Source organism: Molothrus aeneus, chromosome Z (genome assembly GCF_037042795.1).
Source record: "Molothrus aeneus isolate 106 chromosome Z, BPBGC_Maene_1.0, whole genome shotgun sequence".
Classification (NCBI taxonomy): Eukaryota; Metazoa; Chordata; class Aves; order Passeriformes; family Icteridae; genus Molothrus; species Molothrus aeneus.
This window is the reverse complement of record NC_089680.1, coordinates 27077017-27100007: the sequence shown is the minus strand read 5'-3', so window position 1 is coordinate 27100007 and position 22991 is coordinate 27077017. Positions and strand designations below refer to the sequence as shown.

Sequence of the window (22991 nt, the reverse complement as noted above, 5' to 3'; positions counted from 1 at the left end):
AACAAACCCAAAACCTTTCCTAACCACTTTTCTAAGGTTTTAGTTGCTATAGTTGAAGTCAATTGGCTTGAGCTGATAAAAAATGGTGGAAATACATTACTTACTGAATAGGTAGAGTCCTAATTGCTGCTTAAGACATTATCAAGGAGTAGTGACTTTAAATTGTCCGAAGGTTTAGATTAGATATAAGGAAGAGGTTCTTTACCTTGAGACTTGCCAGAAAAGTGGTGGATGCCCTATCCTTGGAAGTGTGCAAAGCCAGTTGGATGGGGCTCTGAGCAACCTGGCCTAGGAAGGTGTTCCTGCCTATTGCAGGGGAGTTGGCCTAGATGATCTTTAATGTTCTTTCTAATGCAATGCTTCAAATAACTAGCCAAAATGTATTGCGACTACTTGAAAATATTACTTCAGGTAAAATCACTGCTAAATAAAGCTGACAAAAGTTACCATAATAGCTTATTAATTGAATGATAATAATATATTAGTAAAGCTTTTTTGTTTGTTTGTTTGTTTTTTGGGATCACAGATTGGGAAAATTAAATATATATGATATGTAATACATATTTCAATGTGTGCTTAGTGCCAAGCATTTGGATTTTCCTTAATATCTAGGTAGTGTTTCTGCATATGAATGTTTAAAACTGCAGGTTATGTAGAGCAGTAAGATGTGCTAAAAGAATTAAACTAAAGTCTGTTCTAGTCTGTTATTATTGTGTTCACAGCAAAAAATTAACACCTGATGAAGAATATGTGTCTTGAGCAGGCATTCCTAATGCTTTCTCAATCTCCTACGATGTGGAAATAAGAAATTGTCTTAGCCAAAGGCAGTATCTTTCTATTTACTTAGTAGAAAGTAACTTTTGTTGGATTTCTTTTTCATGAACTTAGGCAGATTCTCTCTCAACTAGTATAAAATTTTAGCACCTACATCTGGCAAACAGATATGTACTGTGTGAAGAATCTTTCTGGGTTTTTTTGTTTCTTTCTTTGTTTTGAATCTGCTACTAGTTTCCTTCTACTACCTTCTTATTGAAGTACCTAGCCATGCCCTTTTCCAAGTCTCGTTTTTCCAGTTGCATCTGTCAAACATTGCACAGTCTTTTTACTGCCTTGACCAGCCTGCATGGTTATCCCTTTTGCAAAAGCTGTAGCAGAAGACGTTAGCTGAAGACAAACTTTCGGCTTATTTTTAGTGAGGCCTGTGAAGTAAGGGCAATCAGAAATGAACAAGTCTTAAAAAATTACTGAGATAACTTGGAAAACAAGATATAATTAGAGAAAATTGTAAGATACTGAAGCTAGAATACAGACAAAGGATTGCGGAGCAGTGATGTCAGCTGCTGATGTAGAAAAGATCCTGGAGATTATTGTCCATGTGCTACACAAGTCATGGCTGTATAAGCACATCTCCCCAGATATGGGATAAAAATGAAACATATTTTTCCTGACATCACAGAAGATCTCTTCTCATTGCATTTCAGAAGGGAGAACGTGGCCACAGATGAAGTCAGTTAGGTGGAAAAATTGTGGTTGTTTAATCAGCTAAGGATCTATAGATGGAAAATGGCAAAAAAAGAAAAGGACAATATGGGGCTTTTGATGTTTATCATGCATAAAGTAAAAAGGAAAAGGCTTAAGCAGGGTATCTGCTTGCTAGTTTAAATTAAAAGCTCCCTAATGGCATGGATGCTAAAGAACTGCAAGAGATTATTAGGTTGGTTATGGAAACTACATTTTAAGAGGAGATTTTTGAAAATGTGTCAGTCACAATTTATTAAGAGAAAGATATATTTTATTTTAAGTTGTCTTCCACTGACCTAAGCTTGAATTTCTTTTTCATTTAACTGAGTAAATGTAATTATTTGGAGATGCTATTGTAATTTACAGGGCCTTAGCAAAGAAGAAATAGCAGTTTAACAAGAAAGAGGATTGTGTGGTGCATAATCATAGTTTTCAATAAAAATAACTGTTAGATGACTTAGTACCTATTCTTCTGCTATGGCTTGGCAGAATTCTACTGCCTTGCTGTGTCAGACAGCTTCCTGTCTCCTATGGAGACAGCTATTGCTGATGAAGTAGGTATGGGAATATGGAAATGTGAAAACTGGTTTTTGTAAGCATTACTGTGACTATGACTGAATTCTGGCAGACACTAAAAAAATACCCAAAGATAAGCAACTGTATTCATTTTAAAATATAAATGAGTGTAAACAGGCTTGGGTTTTGCGCAGTATTTATCCATGCAACAAAAATTAATATGCAGCTTTGCCTGAGTAGAGACATACCCTTCCAAAAAGGGTGATCCATCTTTTGGATGGATGTACCAAAGGAAGCTTGGTTAATTCACAGTGACTTGAGGTTTTTCCGCCAGTTTCTTGAAGTGATTGAAGCAGAGAAGTGAGATTAGGGTTGCTGGTTGCAAAAATGGTATTTTTGGGAAGAAAAGGGGAAACATTTAGTCCAGAAATAGTGAATATGATATGTATTGTTATGAAAAAAAGCATCATTTCCACAAAAAAGCTGAAAGATAAAAGGAATGTTACTGTATAAAACTTGTGAATTATATATGGATATGGAGATATCTTACTTTATACAGGTACTGTAAGAGAAAAAGCCTTCTTGTAATTCTAGAATGTTATGGAGATTTTTGAAGGAGATGAGCAATTTAAAATGGTCTAAGATTTAATTTAGATACGTATAAAATAATATGCTTATGAAATTATTATTTAATGCAAATACGAATGACAAAATTACTTGTTTAAAGGATTTGCAAAGTAATAATGAATAAGAGATTGGATTCCTTCTAAGGTGATGCTTTGTAATGAAATACATTCTTTTCCTGACTTTTACATAATAGGCTGACAGCAGGTAGATAGGGATGCACAGACATACTCTTTCTTTTTGAGAACACAGAACCACAGAATCATAGAAAAGTTTGTGTTGGAAGGGATCTTTAAAGGTTATTTAGTCCAAATTCCCTGCCATAAGCAGGGACATTATCAATTATACCAGTTTGCTCAGAGCCCTGTATGACCTGACCTTGAATGTTTCCAGGGATGGGGCATCCACTGCCTCTCTGGGCAATCTGGTCTGGTGTTTGACTATCCTTACCTTCAAAAACTTTTCCTTATGTCTCATCTATATTTAAAACCATTTCTCCTTATAAAATGTTTTTCCCCATCTTTTTTATAAGCCCCCTTTAAGTATTCTAAGGCCACAGTGAGGTCTCCCCAAAGCCTTCTCTACTTTTCTCCAGGCTGAACAGCTCTCTCAGCCTGTCTTCGTAGGAGAGGTGTTTTTGGAGCACTGGACTACCTCAGCAGGTCTGTGTCCTTCATGGATAATAACGTGGGTAGTAGTTACTAGTTCACATGCTATTTCACTGCCACCCATGGCATGTGTACATTTATTAGGAATATTAGTCTCTGTAAATGTTAGGTTCTGAGTTTCATTAATTGTAGTATATTGAGTCAAGTTAAGCTAATAGCCATGTCATCTGTATATAGGAAAATATATTGCAATGCAGACATAATAAACAAAATAGTTTTAATGGGCTTTAAACCTGTGTTCCTACCCACACAGTTTTGTTATGAACACTGGTGAACTTGACTAGTTCTTAGGGATCTAATTTATAGTCTGTGTCCAGCAGACAGTGAACAAGTACCCACCAACACTTTCTGCTCACCAAAGATACATACAGGTGTTTCTGTAGAGGACAGAATATTTGGTTCCTATAGGTCCTGCATAAGGGTAATTTTTTAAAGCTTCTAATGAGGGTATTTAGAGCCACCTTCTCTTTTGCTTGGGCTGCTCTCCTCCATTTAATTTTCCCTCTGTTTTTTTTTCTTTTCTATTTTTAACCTAATGTCGAAGCTCTGTAGTTGGTAGGTAAATATATGACTTCTGTCTCTTCCTGTGCTGTTTTAGCTTAATTTCTTAGTAAAATTTTTTTGTAAAATTTCTTTAGGGCCTTGGATTCTCAGTGTGGCTACATTAGTAAGTTCCACAGCAAATGACCTGGTAAGAGTTTTTTGTAAAAGTGAAAAATATCCATTAGAAGCAGAAAAATGTCATCATTTGTCAAGTAACAAATTTTTAAGTGACGTAAGAATGTCAAAGCTCTTAAAATAGGAGCAAATGCACTCTTTGTTTTGCAAAGCAGAGTTGAAGTATTTTTGTGGCCAATGTTAAGAAGGTGCTCAGATTAGCAAGCATTTATGAGGAATCCCCTGAACTTTCACATTTGAAAATGGAGAATGAAAGTTTCTCCCTGCACGGATTTTTGATGAGTTAGACTTATGCTATTTTCCCCAGTCTGCAGATATTACTCTATGTATAAATCGTAAAAGTTCATGCTTCTGCAGAACTGCTGTCTTGGCTTAAGACAATTTAAAGAGCTGGACACTATAAAATTAGTTACCTCCTCTTACCAATCCCTTTCCACCTATAAAGAACAAATGCAAGTAAACATAAGTGAAAAAATAACAGTTTACTAAAAAGCAAAACAGCAACAAACAAACAAAAAAATCGTAAAGAATCACTAGATACAAAATCACTACTCTCCTGATGCCCTGGGAAACAAAAATAGACCCAAAGTGGTGGAAATAGCATTTACAAGATGGTGCCCTCCAGGATGCCTGTGTGGTTTGGAAGACACGGGGAGAATGGCATGAGCTCTCTACCCCACAGTCAGTCAACCACACCATCTGGGAGACAAAGGGAAGGAAAGATGGTGGACAGAGAGAAGCTTCCTGGGAAAGCAGGAGCTTTTGGAGTTGCTCTAGTGGCAGATCAGTACCCATGCATGAGGCGTCAGTGCCACCACCCGCTGCCTCCTCCTGATGCCTGCTGGGCTCTGCTGGTGTTGGTGCTGATGTCCACCACACTGCACTAGTATTCAGGGAAGGAAAAGAACTGGTCTGTCAGATGTGGGATGACCTGGTCCCTGGAAGGGGTGCAGGGATCACTCCGAAACGGTGTTTTATTGCAATATGCTGTTTTTCCAATTGGCTACTATTGCAAGCCCAGAGAAAAAAACAACTTTACTGAAAGTGGTGTAGTTTTGAGCCTTTGGGTCCCTAATTTATTAGTCAATATATACTTCTAGAAAGGGAAATGTGATCTGGAACATATTAGGTCCCATCCTGAGGTTGTTGTGGATAGAATAATGAACCTCAATTCTCTTCTTTAAAACTCTACAATAATATTCAGTAGTTAAAAGGGTGCTCCATAAGAGGATGTTCTTTTTTTCATAGTGTTGGTTGGTAAAGCAAAAATTTTGTGCTTGAATAGTGAAGAGAATCCAATTGTCAGAAGAAAGTCTTTTTCTATGGTTAGGAAAGATGTTTTTCATAGGAAATGTAATATATCATTCAAATAAATTTCTTACAGACATTTGTAGCCATCATTATTTTTAAGATAAGATCAGACTGGAGTATAACAAAATTTTTGAGGTTTTGTTTTGTTTGTGTTTTTGTTTGATTTGCTTGTTTGTCCTGCAAGGACAACTTAAATGTAGGGGTTCAAAAGACATGGTCTCATATAGGTATACTGTCACAGAATATCTTGACTCTATTCGTACATTCATTCTTTTAGAAAAAATGGGGGAAGAAGAATAGCTATGTTCAAAACATTTTTTCATCAGCTCCTTTCAAGGGATAAGAGATAAAAAAGAGAGGAAAGAATAGATTCAAAAGTGAAGGAGGCTGAAGAGGAGGAGTGAGGGGTTGGAAAGACGAAAAGAGTGTATCTGTTCAAAAGCTCAGTTTTAAGTAGAGATAGGAAAAGCCATGTTTTTTAGCGTGTTATCTGGGGACTGCTGAACACCTTGCCAAGTGCCCTGAAAGAGATGGAGTTGTACTGAAGATCAAAGCAGTGGAGGTATACTGCAGGAAAAAGAAAAAGAAAAAAAAAATTAAGCTAGATCAATAGCTTATGGGTCAGTTTCTCAGTAACTTCTGTTAAACTCATTATGTGCCAGAGTACTTTGTTTTATCTTTGTAAAATGTGTGGCAGTTTCCAGCCTTTCTACAGCAGTACTGATTAAAAGTGTAGGGGATTTTTTTTTTTTTTTTTTTTTTTGGGTTTTTTGGTGTTGATTTTGTTTGGGTTTTTTATTACATTTCAAAGTGATTCTATCCCTTCTTCTGTAAGTAATACTCAAATACCTTTTTCCTTTTGGTTGTATGAGTTGTTTCTCTTTTTGTTACTGTATCCTTTTCTTCCTCTGTAAGGAAATGCTATGCTTGTAAGTGGCTGTTTGTAACCCAGTAATTAATTAATTGCTTTAGCAGTTTGCTTTTTCCTCAAGATCAGATGAATAGAACTGATTTGTAAACCATCATTAAAACTCACTTTTTCTACTCTGTTTTTATTTTTAGGAATGTTGTCTCTGCAATTTGAGAGGTGGTGCATTAAAGCAGACTACTGACAAAAAGTAAGTAATATGTTCTTCAGGACTGTATGTGCTTATTTTAAACTTTATTTCCAGTCTATTTCCAGGTGCAAAGCATTTGCAACATGAGTTATTTGACAGTGTCTCTTTAAGCTAAATCTTATTTCTGTTGAAATGTGGCACTGGCATTTTGTTAAATAGTTAGATAGTAAAATGTACATTTCTTTTATTATTTGCAAACGCTTGCTCGTTCCAAATTTTAATTTGCTGGCCTTTTTGCAAAAAACGTAGATGAGAGAGCTCATTTAACATTGTTTGCATGTCTTATCAAACAGCAAAATGTATTTTCTTTGCTTCTGAAAATTACAATACAATACTTTTGAACTTCTAAACCCAGTATTTTCAAAGAATTATTTTTAATCAGGTTGAAATGATTTTCAATTCTGACATTTGGTTTTTTTTTTTTCCAAACGCACTTCTATCGCACACTGTCAAAAATAGTTTTGTTGCTGACATAGTATTACTGTATCTGGCTGATAGAAACTATAGCAAGTAACCCTTGCTAAAGTGGAAAATGTTGCAGCTTAATGTTTTTTCAAGCCCTATAGTAGAATAGTCTTACATGCATTTTGAATAATTTCATAATTAATTAGCTCATCTTAGTAGCTTAGCAATATTGTGTAGACATCTTTCTTTCATGCTTTGGAATGCAGTGGTAAGACATGATCTAGGTATGGCATTGTTTTTCACTTACCAGGAAAAGAAGGTGGAAAGAATTTATTTATCAGTGGTTTGCAATTGATTTGATGACTCTTGTCCAGTTAGGAGAAAGTTTTTTAACTCAGGCCATATCTTACCTTCAGAAAATATTATTATTGTAGCTATTTTAATGGAGATTTTTGCCAGTGCATTAAAATTCTCAGCTGATTTTTAGTTCTGCTTTAAATTCCCTTTAATTTGTTCCTTGCTTTACTTGATAAATACAAAAAGAATTACAAAAATACTATCTCAGTAGAATTTATTATGCCCTTTTGATATTTGCTGCTGGTAGCTTAGCTTTCATGTTGAATCTTTAAAAATATGTATATGTTTCTTTGCATATCAATATAAATTTTTTTGAAATGTCTTATAAGATATATTACGAGGAAAATGCACAAAGGTTTGCATAAAATCACTTTCCTTGTGTAATTATATATAAGGTTTTTGGGTTTACATTCTGTTACTCTGTAGGTTAGTTTTATGGATTTGTGAAATGGGATTTCTGCAAAACCAGTTGAAGTCTTGTTTTTACTGTTTCTGTAACACCTTATAGTTGTTACACATTGTGGAGTTTTTAATCTGTCTTTCAGCATTAGCTATCATTTCAAAATTTTGAGTTTTCAAAAAAGTGTATTACAATTTAACCTTTTATCTCCAACAGCTGTAAAATCTAACATGTGCATTCTCCTTTGCTCCTTCTTTACTCTATACATACTAATTAGAGATACAGGAAGAGCATGTCATACTTCTAAAAGCTAATGGATCAGACTGGTATGTGTGCATGCAGTAAGCAGTTTGCAGTATAGGAAGGCTGAGATTCCTTCTTTTCAGCAGAACACAGGAATTGTTTTGAGTCTGTTAGGTTGAGAGATGTCAGAGGATAAATGTTTAATTGAAGGCTGATTGAAGAGGCATTTTATTTATAGCCTTTCTGTCTCATAAAGCTTAGATGGTAAGACAATGTGGTTTAGCAGGTGGACAATGAGAAGAAAACAGCTATTATTAAAAATAATTTTAGAAGTCTCAACTTCATGTAAGTAAAACATGAAGAAACTGTCACCATAATAAAAGGATGAATCTGCAAGATTTATCTGTTTCTATTTGGGCTGAACTGTATAACTTGCTAATTGGTATGTCATCTTTATGTACAGGTCTTATTTCACACTTCGACCAATACAACTTTAAAATCACATGACAGGAATTTGTTTGGTCCCTGTGTGTCATATTATACTTTTGCAGATGGTTTTGCCAAAGATGACTTATTGAAATATTCCTGCTCTAGTGCAAGAAAGAGAATTTTTTTTTTTGTTTTCTGCATCACCCTCCATCTCCTTCAGCTTCAGCCCACATTCCTGTTAATCTACTAAGATGGTCATGTAATGTGTGTTTCTTCAAAATGTACATGAAGCAGAGTGAGGCAAGCATTCAGAGCTTACAGAAACAGAGCAAGTGGGGTAATGAAAACAGACATACAGTAAATGACAGGGAATAAGGCAAATAGGAGTAAAAAAATTAAAATGTTTTCCTTTACTCAGGAGATAACTGACTTCTTGTCTACCCCAAAAAGATTTTAGAAGTAACTTCGTGTCTACCCCAAAAAGATTCTAGAAGTAGCCTCAGAAGGCTGCTCTTTGATGATAAAAGTGCTGTTAGCTTCTCTTGTGCTTCATGAAATACACAGTTTCAATATTAATTTCAGGCTTTTTAAAGTTCCTTTTAGCGTTCTTATTTTGAGATTCATGTATCGGGAGGATTTGGAGTGCTTTCTGATTCATATAGGAAGCATGTGGTATCATCTGACAAACCTCGGACATTTCATTGAGGTCTTGAATGTAACACTGGTCCTAGGTGCTTGCAGGTGCTTTTGCTACCAAAGGAGATCCAGTTCATGTTGGGCATTGCACTGGTGGCTTGCTCACTTTGCTGCCTTTGTGTCTGTAGACAGAAGGCCTTGATAACTTTTGCATTTCCTTTTGCATTTTGATAGATACAAGATTGATTGTAATCACGTTTGTTGTGTAAGAATAGTTTCTCAGGTCTGAGTAGTGTTAGTAATGACTAATAAATGCTGTAGATGATAAATTACAAATAAACTAAATAGTGTGGTGTTTACATATGTACCTGAATGGCGCACCTGCAAAAACTTCTTACTTAAATGAAAAGTAAAATATGCTTAAAAATTGTTGCAATAAAATCTCAGTCTGAAAGTTTATTGACACAAAGTGCTAGTGTTGCAAGGTTTGTTAAAATGTGTTAATGAAGCTTAGGAAAGCCTAATAAGGAAGTAACCACAGATGGGTATGTTCAAGAAAACATACCCATCTCTGGTTACCAAACCAAAAGCAAAAGCCAAATACGCAGCAAGCAACAACTTCAGTACTTGTATTTCTATGAGTTTTTTTGGTGGTATTTTTGACTTGCCACTTTTCACAGGTGGGCACATGTAATATGTGCAATTGCCATCCCAGAAGTCAGATTTGGTAATGTCACAGAGCGTGCTCCGATAGACACTAGTAGAATACCCTTGCAACGATTAAAATTGGTGAGTAGTATATTAATATATCCTCCATATATGCGTTACTATTAAGGTGTTCCAGTATTTGAATGTATTAAAAATCTGAATTGTGATGGTTATTACCAGGTAAAGAGCAATAAGCTATGTTTAAGGTAAGAAATGAATAACAAGGGTTTTACTGACATGGGCCTTTTGAAACATAGTGACAGTTCATTAACAGTGGTAACAGTCTTTGGTGTTCTATTAAATGTAGTTCAAACCTGTTCTTGCCCAGGAGAAGAGTAACAAACTTACCAGTATCAACTGTGAAAATTTCATTTTTTGGTGTTGTATTGGTGATGAAACCTAAAAAGGCAGGGAATAAAACACAGTACATATTTGTGAGGTCTTTTTATTATTGATTTTTACCTTGACTATTTATAAAGGTGAAAGGATGCATGGTCTCTTTGTTACATGAAATCTCTGCCATCAGGGTATTGAAAAATATGCATACACTAAATCACACATTAAACAGTGTCATTCAAGAACATTGATATACTCTAGAACAGGATATGCACAAGTGCAAAATGTGTTTTTTTGCTATGTTATACAGTAATTACCTAATCTGTCAATGTGTGCATGACTGTAATGTTGTCAGATAGAAAGTGGTTAGTGGCCCATTCAAATTCTTAGAGGAAGTGTAAATTGTCTGGATCATCCCACACTGTTTCCAATGTGATTCTTGGTCTACCTTATCTTATACTCACTTATTTTGAACTATTAATATTTTCACTCTATACTTTAATTCCCTTTTATTCCATTAATTTTTTTTTTTGTTGTTTTTGTAGCTGTATGTTTAAATGTGGAAATGCAGCTTGGAGTGCTTTAAAATTGATAGCCTGTCCTTAAAGTGGTAATCTGTTTCAAATTTCTGTTCAGAATTTAAAAAAAAATTGGTTTTCACATGTCCTTTCAAAAATAATTTAAAAGACGTATGTAAAGAGTATATATATATAAAACATAAAAACATAAGGCAGCTTGAAAATTCCTAATTCAATGGTTGAAAACACAGAAATCATGGAAACATTGTTGGAAACAACCTCCAAGATCATCAAGTCCAACCTTTGACTGAATAACACAAAGACCACTGGGCACACCTCATCTCAATCTGCCATATCTGACCATTTCTAGGGATGGTGACATCATCCAGCTTTCCTGGGGAGTTTCGTATTTCCTGTTCCAAAGCTTAACCAGCCTTTCAGTAAAGAAATTTCTCCTACTATTGAACCTAACCTCCTCTGGGACAGTTTGAGGACATTATGTCTTGTCCTACTGTTTTTTACTTGGCAGAAGAGGCTACCACACTCTCATTTCAGGCAGTTGTAGAGAGTGGTAAGGTTCCTCCTTAGCCCTCTTTTCTCAGCTCTCAGCCACTCCTCACAGGACTTGTACTCCAGGCCCTTCCTTAGATTTGCTGCACTTCTCTGGACATACTTGAACACCTCAATATCCTTCTTGAATCACAAGTTTCAAAGTGCAGTCTCACTAGTGCCAAGTACAGGGGGACAATCCCTGCCCTGCTCCTGCTGGCACAGGCCAGGATTGCTAGCACAGGCCAGGATGCCACTGGCCTTCTTGGCCACTTGGTCAGGTCATGGGCAGGACCCAGCACTGGGCCTTGTTGAACCTCACACCACTGACCTGGGCCCATGATCCAGCCTGCCCAGATCCCTCTGCAGAGCCTTCCTGCCCTGCAGCAGATCAGCACTCCCACCCAGCTTGGTGTCATCTGCAAACTGACTGAGGATGCACTTGATCCCCCTTGGCCAGGTCATAAAGATATTAAAGAGAAGTGACCCTGATTCTTGGGGAACAACACTTGTGACTGGCCACCAACTGGATTTAAATTCATTCATTCATCCATTCATCAGATGTTGAAGTGTATTCTCTGGACTGTCCATGACTTACACACTGAAAGACTAACAGGAGCCTTTTGGAAAAGGCTTGAATTAATTTGGAGCCAGTGTTCCTGAAATTATGTGACTTAAAAACCTACATTTTTTCTGCTGAATATGAAGAAATTATGTTAATCAGTTATGAACTGTTGAGTAATTTTGGATAGAATATTGCTTTTAGTCTTTAATACTTTTTCAGTTCTTGATTCTTTTTTCAACATAAAATTACTTTGAACCACTTGTGTTGTGTACAGCTGTATATAAGCCTATGGTGTCCTGCAAATATATAAAAGTTTAGAAATAGAGTACTTGCCTTCCTTAACACTGTTTTTTAAAGAAAAAGAATTTGAATATTTGTGTGGAATGAATGTTGTCAAGAAGGAACTTGACTGAATGCAGTAGAAATGAGAGGCAGGGTACTTTATAACAGTCATAAATGTAGTAGTGCTGCAGGTAGAAGACCGCCTTTCTGTGAGGGAAGGAAGCACCAGAATCCTCATGGTTGCCTCATTATATCTTATTATTCCAAGATTTAATTTCTGACATTAAATTTATTATGAAATAATTAAATTTGTATTAATTTAAGGGGAGTATACAGGCAGCCATTTCAAAAGGCTCTGTAATGATGTAATGCCAATGGACCAATAAAATGTTGCTTCTTGCTTAAAGGAGCAGAAAAAAAAAATCTGCCCTAAAATCACTAGCAGGCTTTCTGCTTTTAGATTTTGATTTTGTTGCAAGTAAATTACTGCATCTGATGATTCTACTCTGCTCTGTTTCAGAGTAAATACCCTAGCTAAACTATGTTTCCTGATTGACATGATATGATATGATGATATTCTGTATTTTAAAAATAAAAACAAATAGGTGTGTGTATGCCTGTATGTATACATATACATATACACTATAGAATTGTATGGATACTTTTATTTTCTCTAAAACACAGTATATCAAATACCTCTTGTAACATAGTTCTCTTGTTTCCGGAAACATGGGGTTCCTACTTCTCTAAAGAGTTTGCTGCCAATAGTCCTCTGTGTATATTCTAGCCTTGTGTATATTTGCCACATTATTCTCAATTCAAGTGTGATCTTTAAGTTAGTCTTCACTTCCTGACTGCTGATGCTACAGAATAAGAAGCTCTCATACCCACTGGCATTGTATATATTTCCTCAGGGGAATCCCAATGATTATATGCAAATGTATTCTTTCTCTAAAAATTCCTGCCTCTTCTTTCCTCCAGTCAACCCCACTGCATCCTTAACTTTCATTCCTTTTCATTACCATTTGCTCTATACCTGAGAGTAGACAATTGATACCATCTGTCTAGCTGTTAATTTCTGTAAAAGAATAGTGAGTTTTTCACTCCTGGGAATATGCGAGCAATTGATGCAGGTCAGTTTTGTCTTTTGAAATTGTAGGGAATGTCAGTGCTGCTCTTCAGCAGCTAATTCCAGCTTCACAGCTATCCTGTTTGATAGATTAAGGACCCCTTTCTTCATCTCTCTCCACCATTCAAGCCAGAGAGCTACCAGAGCAAAAGCGAGCTTAGTACATAATACCTTGACATTGAACCTTCATAAGCAGTAATTTAATAATTTAAAATAATTTTAAAAATTAATTTGGGTCTATTTTTATAATCCATTTTGTGATAAAGCATGAGGTATGTAATAAATAAATGTGGTCTTCCCTACTGTGCCACCTCTCCTTTACAAAATTTAGGATGTATTTAATTTTTTTTTTTTAATGAGCAAAACATAATGGAAAAAAAATGTAAAGGAATAGATTAAATACTAGCATGCAGCCATACCAAAATTAGATATTACACTGTAGGAGCAAATGGTTCTAGTTTTTTGAAACATTTTCTATCCTTGTCCTCCCTGTTCCTCCTCCCTAAAGTAGTAAGAAGTAGCAAGAAACCCAAATAAGCAGAATATCTACTATTTTCAGAGATCTATAGAGGAGAACCTGACATTTTCTTTAATGTAACATCTACAAAGGAACAGCAAAGGAAGTAAAAAGCCAATTTTAAAATTTTAATACAAATTAAAAAACATCTGTGTAAACATGAACATATTGGTAGGCTTTTTTTTATTGCTTAGCTAGTAGATGTAGAGATTGTAGTTAAATTGAATTCGCTAGAGGTTTTGGGTTGAAATCAGTGTTTCCTGTCAGTCTTTCCACTATTAAATGTTCAAGATATATTAATTTCTTCAAGAGTAAAACTCAGTATTTGTATCATACTAATAGTAGTTCATAGCTTTACAATTGTTTTCTTCAGCTGTTTCACATTGGCAAATTACTGGGTTGTTATAGCATGCCAATGTTTTCATATTTCTCTAGCTTTTCAGTAGGTTATGTGTCATGTACTATCACTGCTGAAAACTTACATGACTGAAATTTTCATTAAACATTGCATCTTTTGAAAATTTTTCCTGAATGCAAGTAGACAAAATGAATAGAATATTTAGCTGGGTTTTTTTTCATAGGGGAAGAAAAGAATGTGAGACACATGAGTGAAATCACTTCTATTTTAGGGGTATAAAACCCATGATATTGTTGGACTTCAGTTGACTTCTCATGTGAAAGCAAAAGACCTGCTAGGCAACCTCAGTGTTGCATGCCACAAAGATGCTATAACCTGTAGTTTCTCTACATTATGTCTGTGATTATGCATTTTCTCTTTTTTTTTTTTTTTTTTTAATCCCCCAAATATATTTGAATGGAGAAATGAGATTATCCTGTCTCCTTTTGTCAGAGTCAGGCTATCTTTCTTCATTTTATGATGTTCATATCCATCAGGCACTTTGAATTCAAATAGCCACATGGAATGACAATTTGTCATTACCAAGCTAGGAAATAAATAAGTTGAATATGGACATTTAAGTACAGGTTCTACAAAGAAATGGCTGAAGGCATATACCATACCATATCACACATAATAAACCAATATTTTGCATAAACTACAGTATTCTAGCTGTTTTGTGGACACATTGTTCAGCTGGTTTTCTCTTCCAATGGTGTCCAAGTTTTATATCAGACATGAGCTAGTGTGAAAACAGGAATTACAAATGCTAACTTAAATATCCTAATCACAGTGAAAATATTAGGAGCAATAGGATATTGCTCTAAAATATTAGGATAAAAGAGAGGCAAAGGTACTGAGAAGTGATGGGATGAAGGTACTGAGAAGTGATGGGATGCAGGGACACCACTTGAAATTTGTGTAAATGTAAAGGCAGAGTTGTAGCTAATGACAAGTTGGAGGAAGTATGTAATTTGTAGAATTCATGCTGTGAATGAGTGTGGTGTCAGCTTCCATCCCAATGCTGTTAAACAGCATCAAACGGTTTACCCAAAGCAGACCAAGCTTAGGCTTTCAGCTGAATTTAGTTTTATTTAATTTATTTTTGCCTTGTTCCATTTGTCTTTAGTCTCCAGGAGAAGCTTGGTGTGTGCTTACACTTTTAAAATTCCATTTTTCCTTGACTATTTATGTGTATGGGGCTTTGGGTCATAGGAAACAAACTGTATTTCTTTGTGCATCAAAGTCAATGATAAAATTCAGTTTTACTTTGGGAAGAGAAAAGCTTTTCCCCAAGTACCTAGATAGTCTCTGTTTTCAAAAGAGTGTTAATTACTCAGCTCTAATTATAAATATGAATTATAGCTGCATAAAAAAATCTCTGGAGATAAAAAATTCAGACTGACCTCTCAAATATCAAATCAGCCTTTGAAAGAAAGTGCTCTCTTGTCTGTTTTTCTATTTTAATAAAGATTGGACTTAAAACTAGAATTAAATAAAAGCCCTTGCATTAGTATATGGCCAAGGAATTCAAGCCAACAGGAATATTGAGCCTAGTGTTATTCAGCCTTGCCAGGCATGTGACTTATAATGAATGTAGACCTTATAAATGAGACTGTTTAAATGTTTCGTCAATTACAACAGAAATACCTAAATAGATTCATTAGCATCTCTTCCTACACCTATGTATTTTGAGATGTCAGCTCTAAAATAATTATTTCAACAGAATATATATCAACTTCATAGTGAAATACCTTATCTTCTTTTGGTATTTTTTATGTTCTAAAATGCTTGGATATTGGTTTGACTTTGTCTTTATAGGCAATTGCTGCAATGCTGTACTGAAACGTGCACATGCAATGCCTTTGTTTCTCTATCTTTAGAGTTTTCTATTATTTTTATACTTGAAATACTATTTCTCCAACAAAATAGAGGTAGAAAATGAGTTTTGGAATAGCTGAAGTTGCCCTGAAGCTTTTGATGACCTCAGATTTGTATTTGACAAGTGAACCGAGTATAACCACAAGTGTACTCTGACTGAAGAACATTATTTTGAAAAGAAATCTAGTGTGATGATGACTGATCTACAAACCTTACAGAATCTGGCTGAAACCATAAAGATTTTTTAGAAGGCTGTACACTTTAAAATTTGCACCTGAAGGCAAATAATAGTGAGCTTGAAAGCTGAAGATTATAGTATTGAAAGGTACATCAATTCTAAAAATATAGAGATTTCTCTGTGGTATGGCACTGAAGAATGGATTCAAAGCAAAAAATTTGTATGAGCTTTTAAAAGAATGGGCACATATTCTCCTGTGTGTCATTCTGTTTTAATGATTAAAAAGGATTAAAGACATTTTAGGACAGTGCTCATCTAATCTGTTCTAATTTGTAATGAAATTCATTTGTTAAACTACAGTGGGCTAGTAGAGCTATTGCAGCTGTGTTTGTGGAAAAGTAGAGAAGCACTTGCAATGATGCATATCAGTGTTGCTATGCTTTTCTGGTAATACAAAGAAGTATTGATTACTTCTCAGTGTTTCCAAAAATATTGCTGGAAGGGCCATTGAGTAGAATCGTTATGCCATAGATGCAATCACGTATTAACTAGATCATTGCACACATTCACAGGCAGTGGGACCAAAATAGACAGAAATCTTGTTCCAGATTTTAAGATATTTCCAAATTGCTTCATAAGAGTTTATGAAATAGCTTTTAGTAATATTCTTGACTTCAAAAAGTGTTAAAGTAAAAATAATGCAATAGTTGCTTACTGCAATATATAATTTATTAAAAATGTAGTGACTCATTGCTATCATGTACAAAATAGAATTTACTATATATGATTTAGTCACAGTGTTCATTGGATTTTTAATAAGGATATTAGAAGAATATAGTTTGCTGGCTGTATAATACTTACTGTCAGAATAATGTGCAGATCCTATTGCAAACTGTCAAGTTTGTATCTTGCAGTGGTATGGTACTTTATCAAGTCTTATGAAAGATACGGCAAATGTTAGAAATGCATTACTATAAATAATGTCTGAAGACATGAGCAGAAAGAGGCATAAACATGTCTGCTGTTAAAAATGTAGTAACTGTCAAGGATTAAATGTGTCCAGTATATGCAGAAATTAGAAATCTGGAGAAAGAAAACTGGCACCAGGTTTATATCTGTAAGAAAAGAATTTACAGACACCAGAATCCAGGAAGATTTATCTCTGATTATTATATGCACAAGTTATGTGCATGCGTTTTTTTTGTATAGTGATTGAATATATGTCATGGTTTAAATGCAAATTAAAACCGCAAAATTCTTCCGTAATTTTGTATCACATCTTTGTTCAGGCTAGGGACAATCCCAAATATCAATACAAGCTGATAGATGAATAGCTTGACAGCAGCCCTGCAGGGAATGACTTGGGAGTACAGGGGATAAAGCTAGACACAAGCTGTCAACGTGCACTTACAACCCAAGAAGCCAACAAGCCAAGTGCATCTTAGGCTGAATGAAACACAGCATGTCAGCAAGTCAAGACAGGGGCCTTTGTCCCTCTACTCCGCTTTTCTGAGAGTACTCCCCGCTGGAATAGTTCATCCAGTTCTGGGGTTTCCCAACACAAGAAAAAATAATGGACCTGTTAAAATGGGTCCAAGACAAAAATGATCAAAGGGCTGGAGCACCTCTTCTATGAAGACAGGCTGAGAAGGCTGAAGCTTTTCAGGCGGGAGAAGAGAATGCTCTGGTGAAAACTTACTGAGGCTTTTTAATACTTAAAAGGAACTTCTAAGAAAGACAGGGAAAGATTTTTTTTACCAAGACCTGCAGTGACAGGACCACCAGCAAGTGTTTTATACTAAAAAAAGGTAGATATAGATGGGATACAAGGAAGACCTTTTTTATTACACTAAAAGTTATACCACTTTATATAATGGTATAATGCTGGAGCAGGCTGTCCACAGAACTATGGGTGCCTCATCATTGGAAGTGTTAAAGATCAGATTGTATGGGGCTTTGAGCAAACTGGTCGAGTGGCAATGGAGCTGCAACTAGATGATTTTTAAAGATTCTCTCCAACCCAAACTGTTTAAAGGTGGATATGAAACAGTGGGGACTTCCAAGGAATTAAAAAAAACAGTGTGAGGAACTGTATGGTTTTTAAAAATGTGTAGTCAGTAGCACAGCAAAATTTATTCAAAACTGCTTTAAACTTGCATATAATAAAAAAGTAAATTTCTAAAAGATGAATAATACAACTTAATGGTATCATAAACCCAACTGGCAATAATTGCAGTGATGCTCCAGTTAAAATCCCCTTACCCCAGTTACAAAGGTGATACAAGATTATGGAAAAATATTTTCTGTTATAAATAAACATTTTAAAAAGGGTGTAATATTCCCTTTCCCCCAGTCAGTGGGCACTTTCCCTGATTGCCGTGACTTTTCAGATATGATAGAGAGTGGCTTGGCAACTACATCAGCCAATTTCATTAGGACACTGGGATGCATCTCAGTCCTATGGACTTGTTCAGGTTCCCCCGGTGGTCTTGAACCTCGTCTGCTGGTTCACTGGGAAGGACTTCAATTCCCCAGCTCCTGTCTTGAGATTCAGGAATTTCAGAGATGTGGGAAGAGTGATTACTAATGAACACTGAGGCAAACAAAATTATTGAGTACCTCACATTTTCTTTTATCTTCCATTTCTCTCCAATGTGCCTGTAGAAGCCATTTTTACTATTCTTTGTATCCCTTGCCAAATTCAGCTCCAGCTATACCGTAGCTTTTCTAATCCTGGCCCTCCACAACCAGACAGCACTTCTCTTTTCTTCCCAGGATGCCTGTCCTTGATTCCATGTCCAGTGCTTTTCCTTCTTGTATTTCACTTTGTCCAGGAAGTCTTTACTGAGCTATGCTGGTCTCCTGCCTTCCCTGCCTGAATGCTCAGTGGTGAAAATGGAGAGATCTCGGGCTCTAAGAAAAATGTCCTTACAGTTCTGTTCTGCTCCCTTTTCCCTAAGTGCAGTTTTCCAGAGGGTCCCATCCACTAATTCCTAAAATAACTAAAAGTTCAGGCTTCTAAAGTTCAGAGCAGTGACTTTAACCTTTTTTTGGCCCAAAATCCCCGAGATCATGAATTCCGCCAGGGCATGACCACTTGAGCCCGGGCTGCCACTGATCCTGACCTCTCCAGTTAGTTAATCTGTGTCAGAAAGTAGCAGGTGCAGTAGCACTTCTCCATCACCTGGGGTAAGAAATTATCCTTGATGCTGTCCAGGAGTCTCCTGAACTGCTTCCATCTTGCCAAGCTGCTTTTCCAGCAGATGTCAGGGACTGTCCTGACAAGTCCCTGCAGCTGGATCAGAACCTGCCAGAATGATGCTTCATGCAGGTGAAGTAGGAAAGTTTTATCAAAAGGGTTTCCCTCAATTGAGTGATGGGTAATAAACACAAACCATGAGATTTTATTTATTGGCTTGGCTTCTGATTTTCAACCACAAGCTCTTGACCTGTTCATCACTGTTTTTCAAAGATGAGTTTGTGCAATCAAGTCCAAGAAGAGGGAAAATTGCCTGCCCCCCCCGCCGTTCCTTGCCTGTCCCTTCTGAACAGTTTGTAGTTGTTAATTGAAATGCTCCAGTCATGTGATTTGTCTCACCAAATTTCAACATTTGTGATTAGATCATAGCTTTCCATTTGCACAGTCACTTCTAGCTCCTTCTGCTTGTTACTTACGCTGCATGCCATTTCATAGATCTGACGTATTTTAAGGGTAGAATGATGAGTAATTGATAAATTAATTACTTGGACATAATTGGAAATAGTTCAAAACTCGGTTCAGTGAGAATTTTTAGCTTTCAGCAGTTAAATTGGATTTTTAGTACTTTAAACTAATTTTTCTCCTGTTGTTTCCCTCACTTAAAGTTCTCTGCCACGAGGCATTTGTGTGGCGATCCTTGACACATTACTGTGAGACCTGTTCCTTGAAGGGTAAAAGGTCCAGTTCAGGTTAGAAGCTTGAGAACTTGTCTTCATGAACAGATCCTGGTTTTTCTTTAGGAAGCTGGCTGCTATTTGAAGTAATATTTGTAAGGAGTTGCTGAAGAAAGTAGTAAGTTGATTTGCACAGCAAATTCTAGGGATTTAAAGTAAGTTAATGTTCATTTTAAAAAGAAAAAAAAAGATAGCTGAGCTGCTGCCTGGGGTTACTTTTTTTCCCATTAGCTGAAGTAGCTCTCTGTGAGCTTTCTCTATATGCAATTTCCAAGAAAAAGGATAAGGTATCAATTTTAGATAAAGTTTTATTGGTGGAAAAATGGCACGGTCTTTTAGAGACTAGTGATTTGTCCTGCCTTTTTTCCTGTGCAGCTTTTTAAACATTTAATTTAGTTCGTGCTACTGTTTTGTTTGGGAACCCTCTGTTACCAGGAGAAGGTATGGTCTCTTAGATAGCTGCCCTAGCTTTCACTAGAGTTGAGTCTCTTAAATGCCCTGAATGACAGACAACACCATTTTGTTTCTGGAGAAGCGGCTTATTTTTCCTGTACACGTAGTGATGTGAGATCATTTGCTAGGCACATCCAATATGTTTAACCGTGTGGTCTTCAGGAATAGCTGTGTGTTGTTTTTATTACCAGCAAGCATTACATCTGTCTTGTCAGCTCTGAACTTAAGCAGCTTACTTATTCCTTGCACCTTATCACAGCAGGGCACTTGGCAAGCTGAGAGACTACACTGTCCAAGTCTGACAAATATAAATCTTAAAGCAATGTCAACATCATAAGGATAGCACTGCAGCCTACATCATCTTCCAATTTGTCCAGTAGCCTATATTTTACAGAGTGACACTATGACAGAAAATTCTCTTGGTGGAAAGTCAGTGTTACTGTCTGCTTTTTCAGCAGAGAAGGAAGGGACTGTGTGAGAACATTTCATAACAAAATCATACATAGATTGTCGCAGAGCTCATAAAATGAGTAATGAATATGTTAACTTCATAGTTCAGAAAATTTAATTTTATGAAACTGGGCAGATATAAGGGCATATGAACACAAGTGGAGGCTGCAGAAAATAACCTGTATTTGAAAGTTATATATTCTTCTGCTTTTTTCACATCAGAGCAATAATAGGAGACATGTTTTGGAGTAAGTTTACATCAGCTTGACTATAAATAAAGAAGCCATTGCAAATACAAACTTGTTTTTGAAGAACTTCTTATACTGAGGAAGCGATAATATATAGGAACCTTAGTCTTTAGCCTGGTGTCTCAAGTTTGTAATCTCCTTAATAGGAAAGTATCCATCTACATTATCTTTCAGTGTTAAGACAACATATTCTCCATAGAAGTGATGGCTGGAGAGAGAGAGCAGAACATGCAGCAGAAAAATTCATGTTACCTGATACTGTATGATATTCAGCTAGCCATCCGGTCTGTAGCTTTTTGGTTTTCTTCTACAGTATTAAAAATAAATTCCTTGATAATAGAGGAATTGCAGTCTTGTAGTAGGCTAGCACTTACATGATTTTGGAAAAATTCCAGATCTGTGACTAAGAAGGCTTGACTTATATCACAGATGTCCTTTTGGTTGTGAGCATTTTGCTTTTTGACCATCATGGAAGAGTATTTCTGCCCTTGTGAGAGGCGTTTGCTTTTTATAACTGATACCTGCTGGCTGCATAATTTTGCTGCCGTAACACAGTTTGCAGTGTAGACTCAGCATATTCAGAACTGCTTATAATGCCTGGGCACTTTCCAGTTCATCATAGTTTCAAGATACCCCATCTATCTGAAAAATACTGTGGTCACTATGAAAGTTGCCTTTGCGATAACTGTCATGTCTCTTTTTCCCTTAGGAGTTTTCTATTTGCAGTAATCCCATCTAGTTCTTTATAACTAGTCATGGTAAAAATTATCTCATCATAGCAAGTAGAAATCGGATAGCTTTTAAATAGAAATTGAGAATTTGCAGCTCTCTCCTGGATGTGATTTGTTAGGTAAGTGGAAAATGTAGGAGATGAAGGTTTGCTGAATGCATCTGCCATTCCTTCCAGAATCACAGAATTATTTAGGTTAAAAAAGACCTCTGAGATAATTGAGTCCAACCCTTGACCAAACACTGCCTTGTCAACCAGACCATGGCACTGAGTGCCACATCCAGTGTTTCCTTAAACACTCCAGGGATTGCAACTCCACCACTTCCCTGGGTTGTATGTTCCAATGTTTAACAATCATTCAACCATTACCATGAAAGAATTTATCTTGTTCAACCTGAACTTCCCCTGAAGCAGCTTGAGGCTGTGTCATCTTGTGTTTCTAGTTACAAGGGAGAAAAGGCTGACCTCACTTCACTGCGACCTTCTTTCAAGGAGTTGTAGAGAGTGATAAGGTCTCCCCTCCTTTTCTCCAATCTTGGCTCCCTCAGCCACTCTTCATAGGACTTACTCTTCAGATACTTCAGCAGCTTTGTTCTGGACTTGCTCTAGCTTCTCAATGTCTTTAATGAAGTGATATGTTTCCTAATACAGTTTAGGTTTTTTGGTGCTGTGTTTCAGTCTGTTTGGGTAATTTCCTTGTTGATATAACTGAATAATTGTTACTAACATACAAGCAGGTGTCAGAGGAGTACTTGCTGTTGAAACATTTGTATAATTCAGAACTTTGTGCTGTCCTAGACAGCTTTTTGTAAATTACAAACATTTGTTCCAGTATTTCCATATACGTGACTCAGCCCTTTTTTATCATGATTTTCAAAATAAGTGGAACAAAATGACAGCATAGACATCACAAGAGCAGGTAAGCAACATAGACATAAGGGATTTATACTAAATGTTTATCCCTTCCTATCAGATTACTTAAAAAGAGGAAAATTAAGATCAAAATCCTTGTCAATCTGAGCATGGTGAAATGGTTAGTAAGTAGTCAGTGGGATGGGATTATGGATGAGACTTGGTAGACTTTCAGTATATCTGATCTGTATGAAAGGAGAGTTGATGTTGCAAACTGATTTTCTTTTTGTTTTAGATCAGAAGGCAGGGATTGACCTATCAGTCAATGTAGAACCTTGAACTGTAGAACGCTTTATAAG

At 36.2% G+C, this 22991-nt stretch overlaps 1 protein-coding gene across 1 annotated transcript in view; it reads left to right on the top strand.

Annotated features, from left to right (window-relative positions):
* KDM4C (lysine demethylase 4C) overlaps positions 1 to 22991 on the top strand; it is a 250929-nt gene that overhangs the window by 163640 nt on the left and 64298 nt on the right. Inside the window, exons 16-17 of the mRNA XM_066568823.1 lie at positions 6381 to 6436; positions 9587 to 9695. Coding sequence (XP_066424920.1) covers positions 6381 to 6436; positions 9587 to 9695 — 165 coding nt within the window. The remainder of the gene's footprint in view (positions 1 to 6380; positions 6437 to 9586; positions 9696 to 22991) is intronic.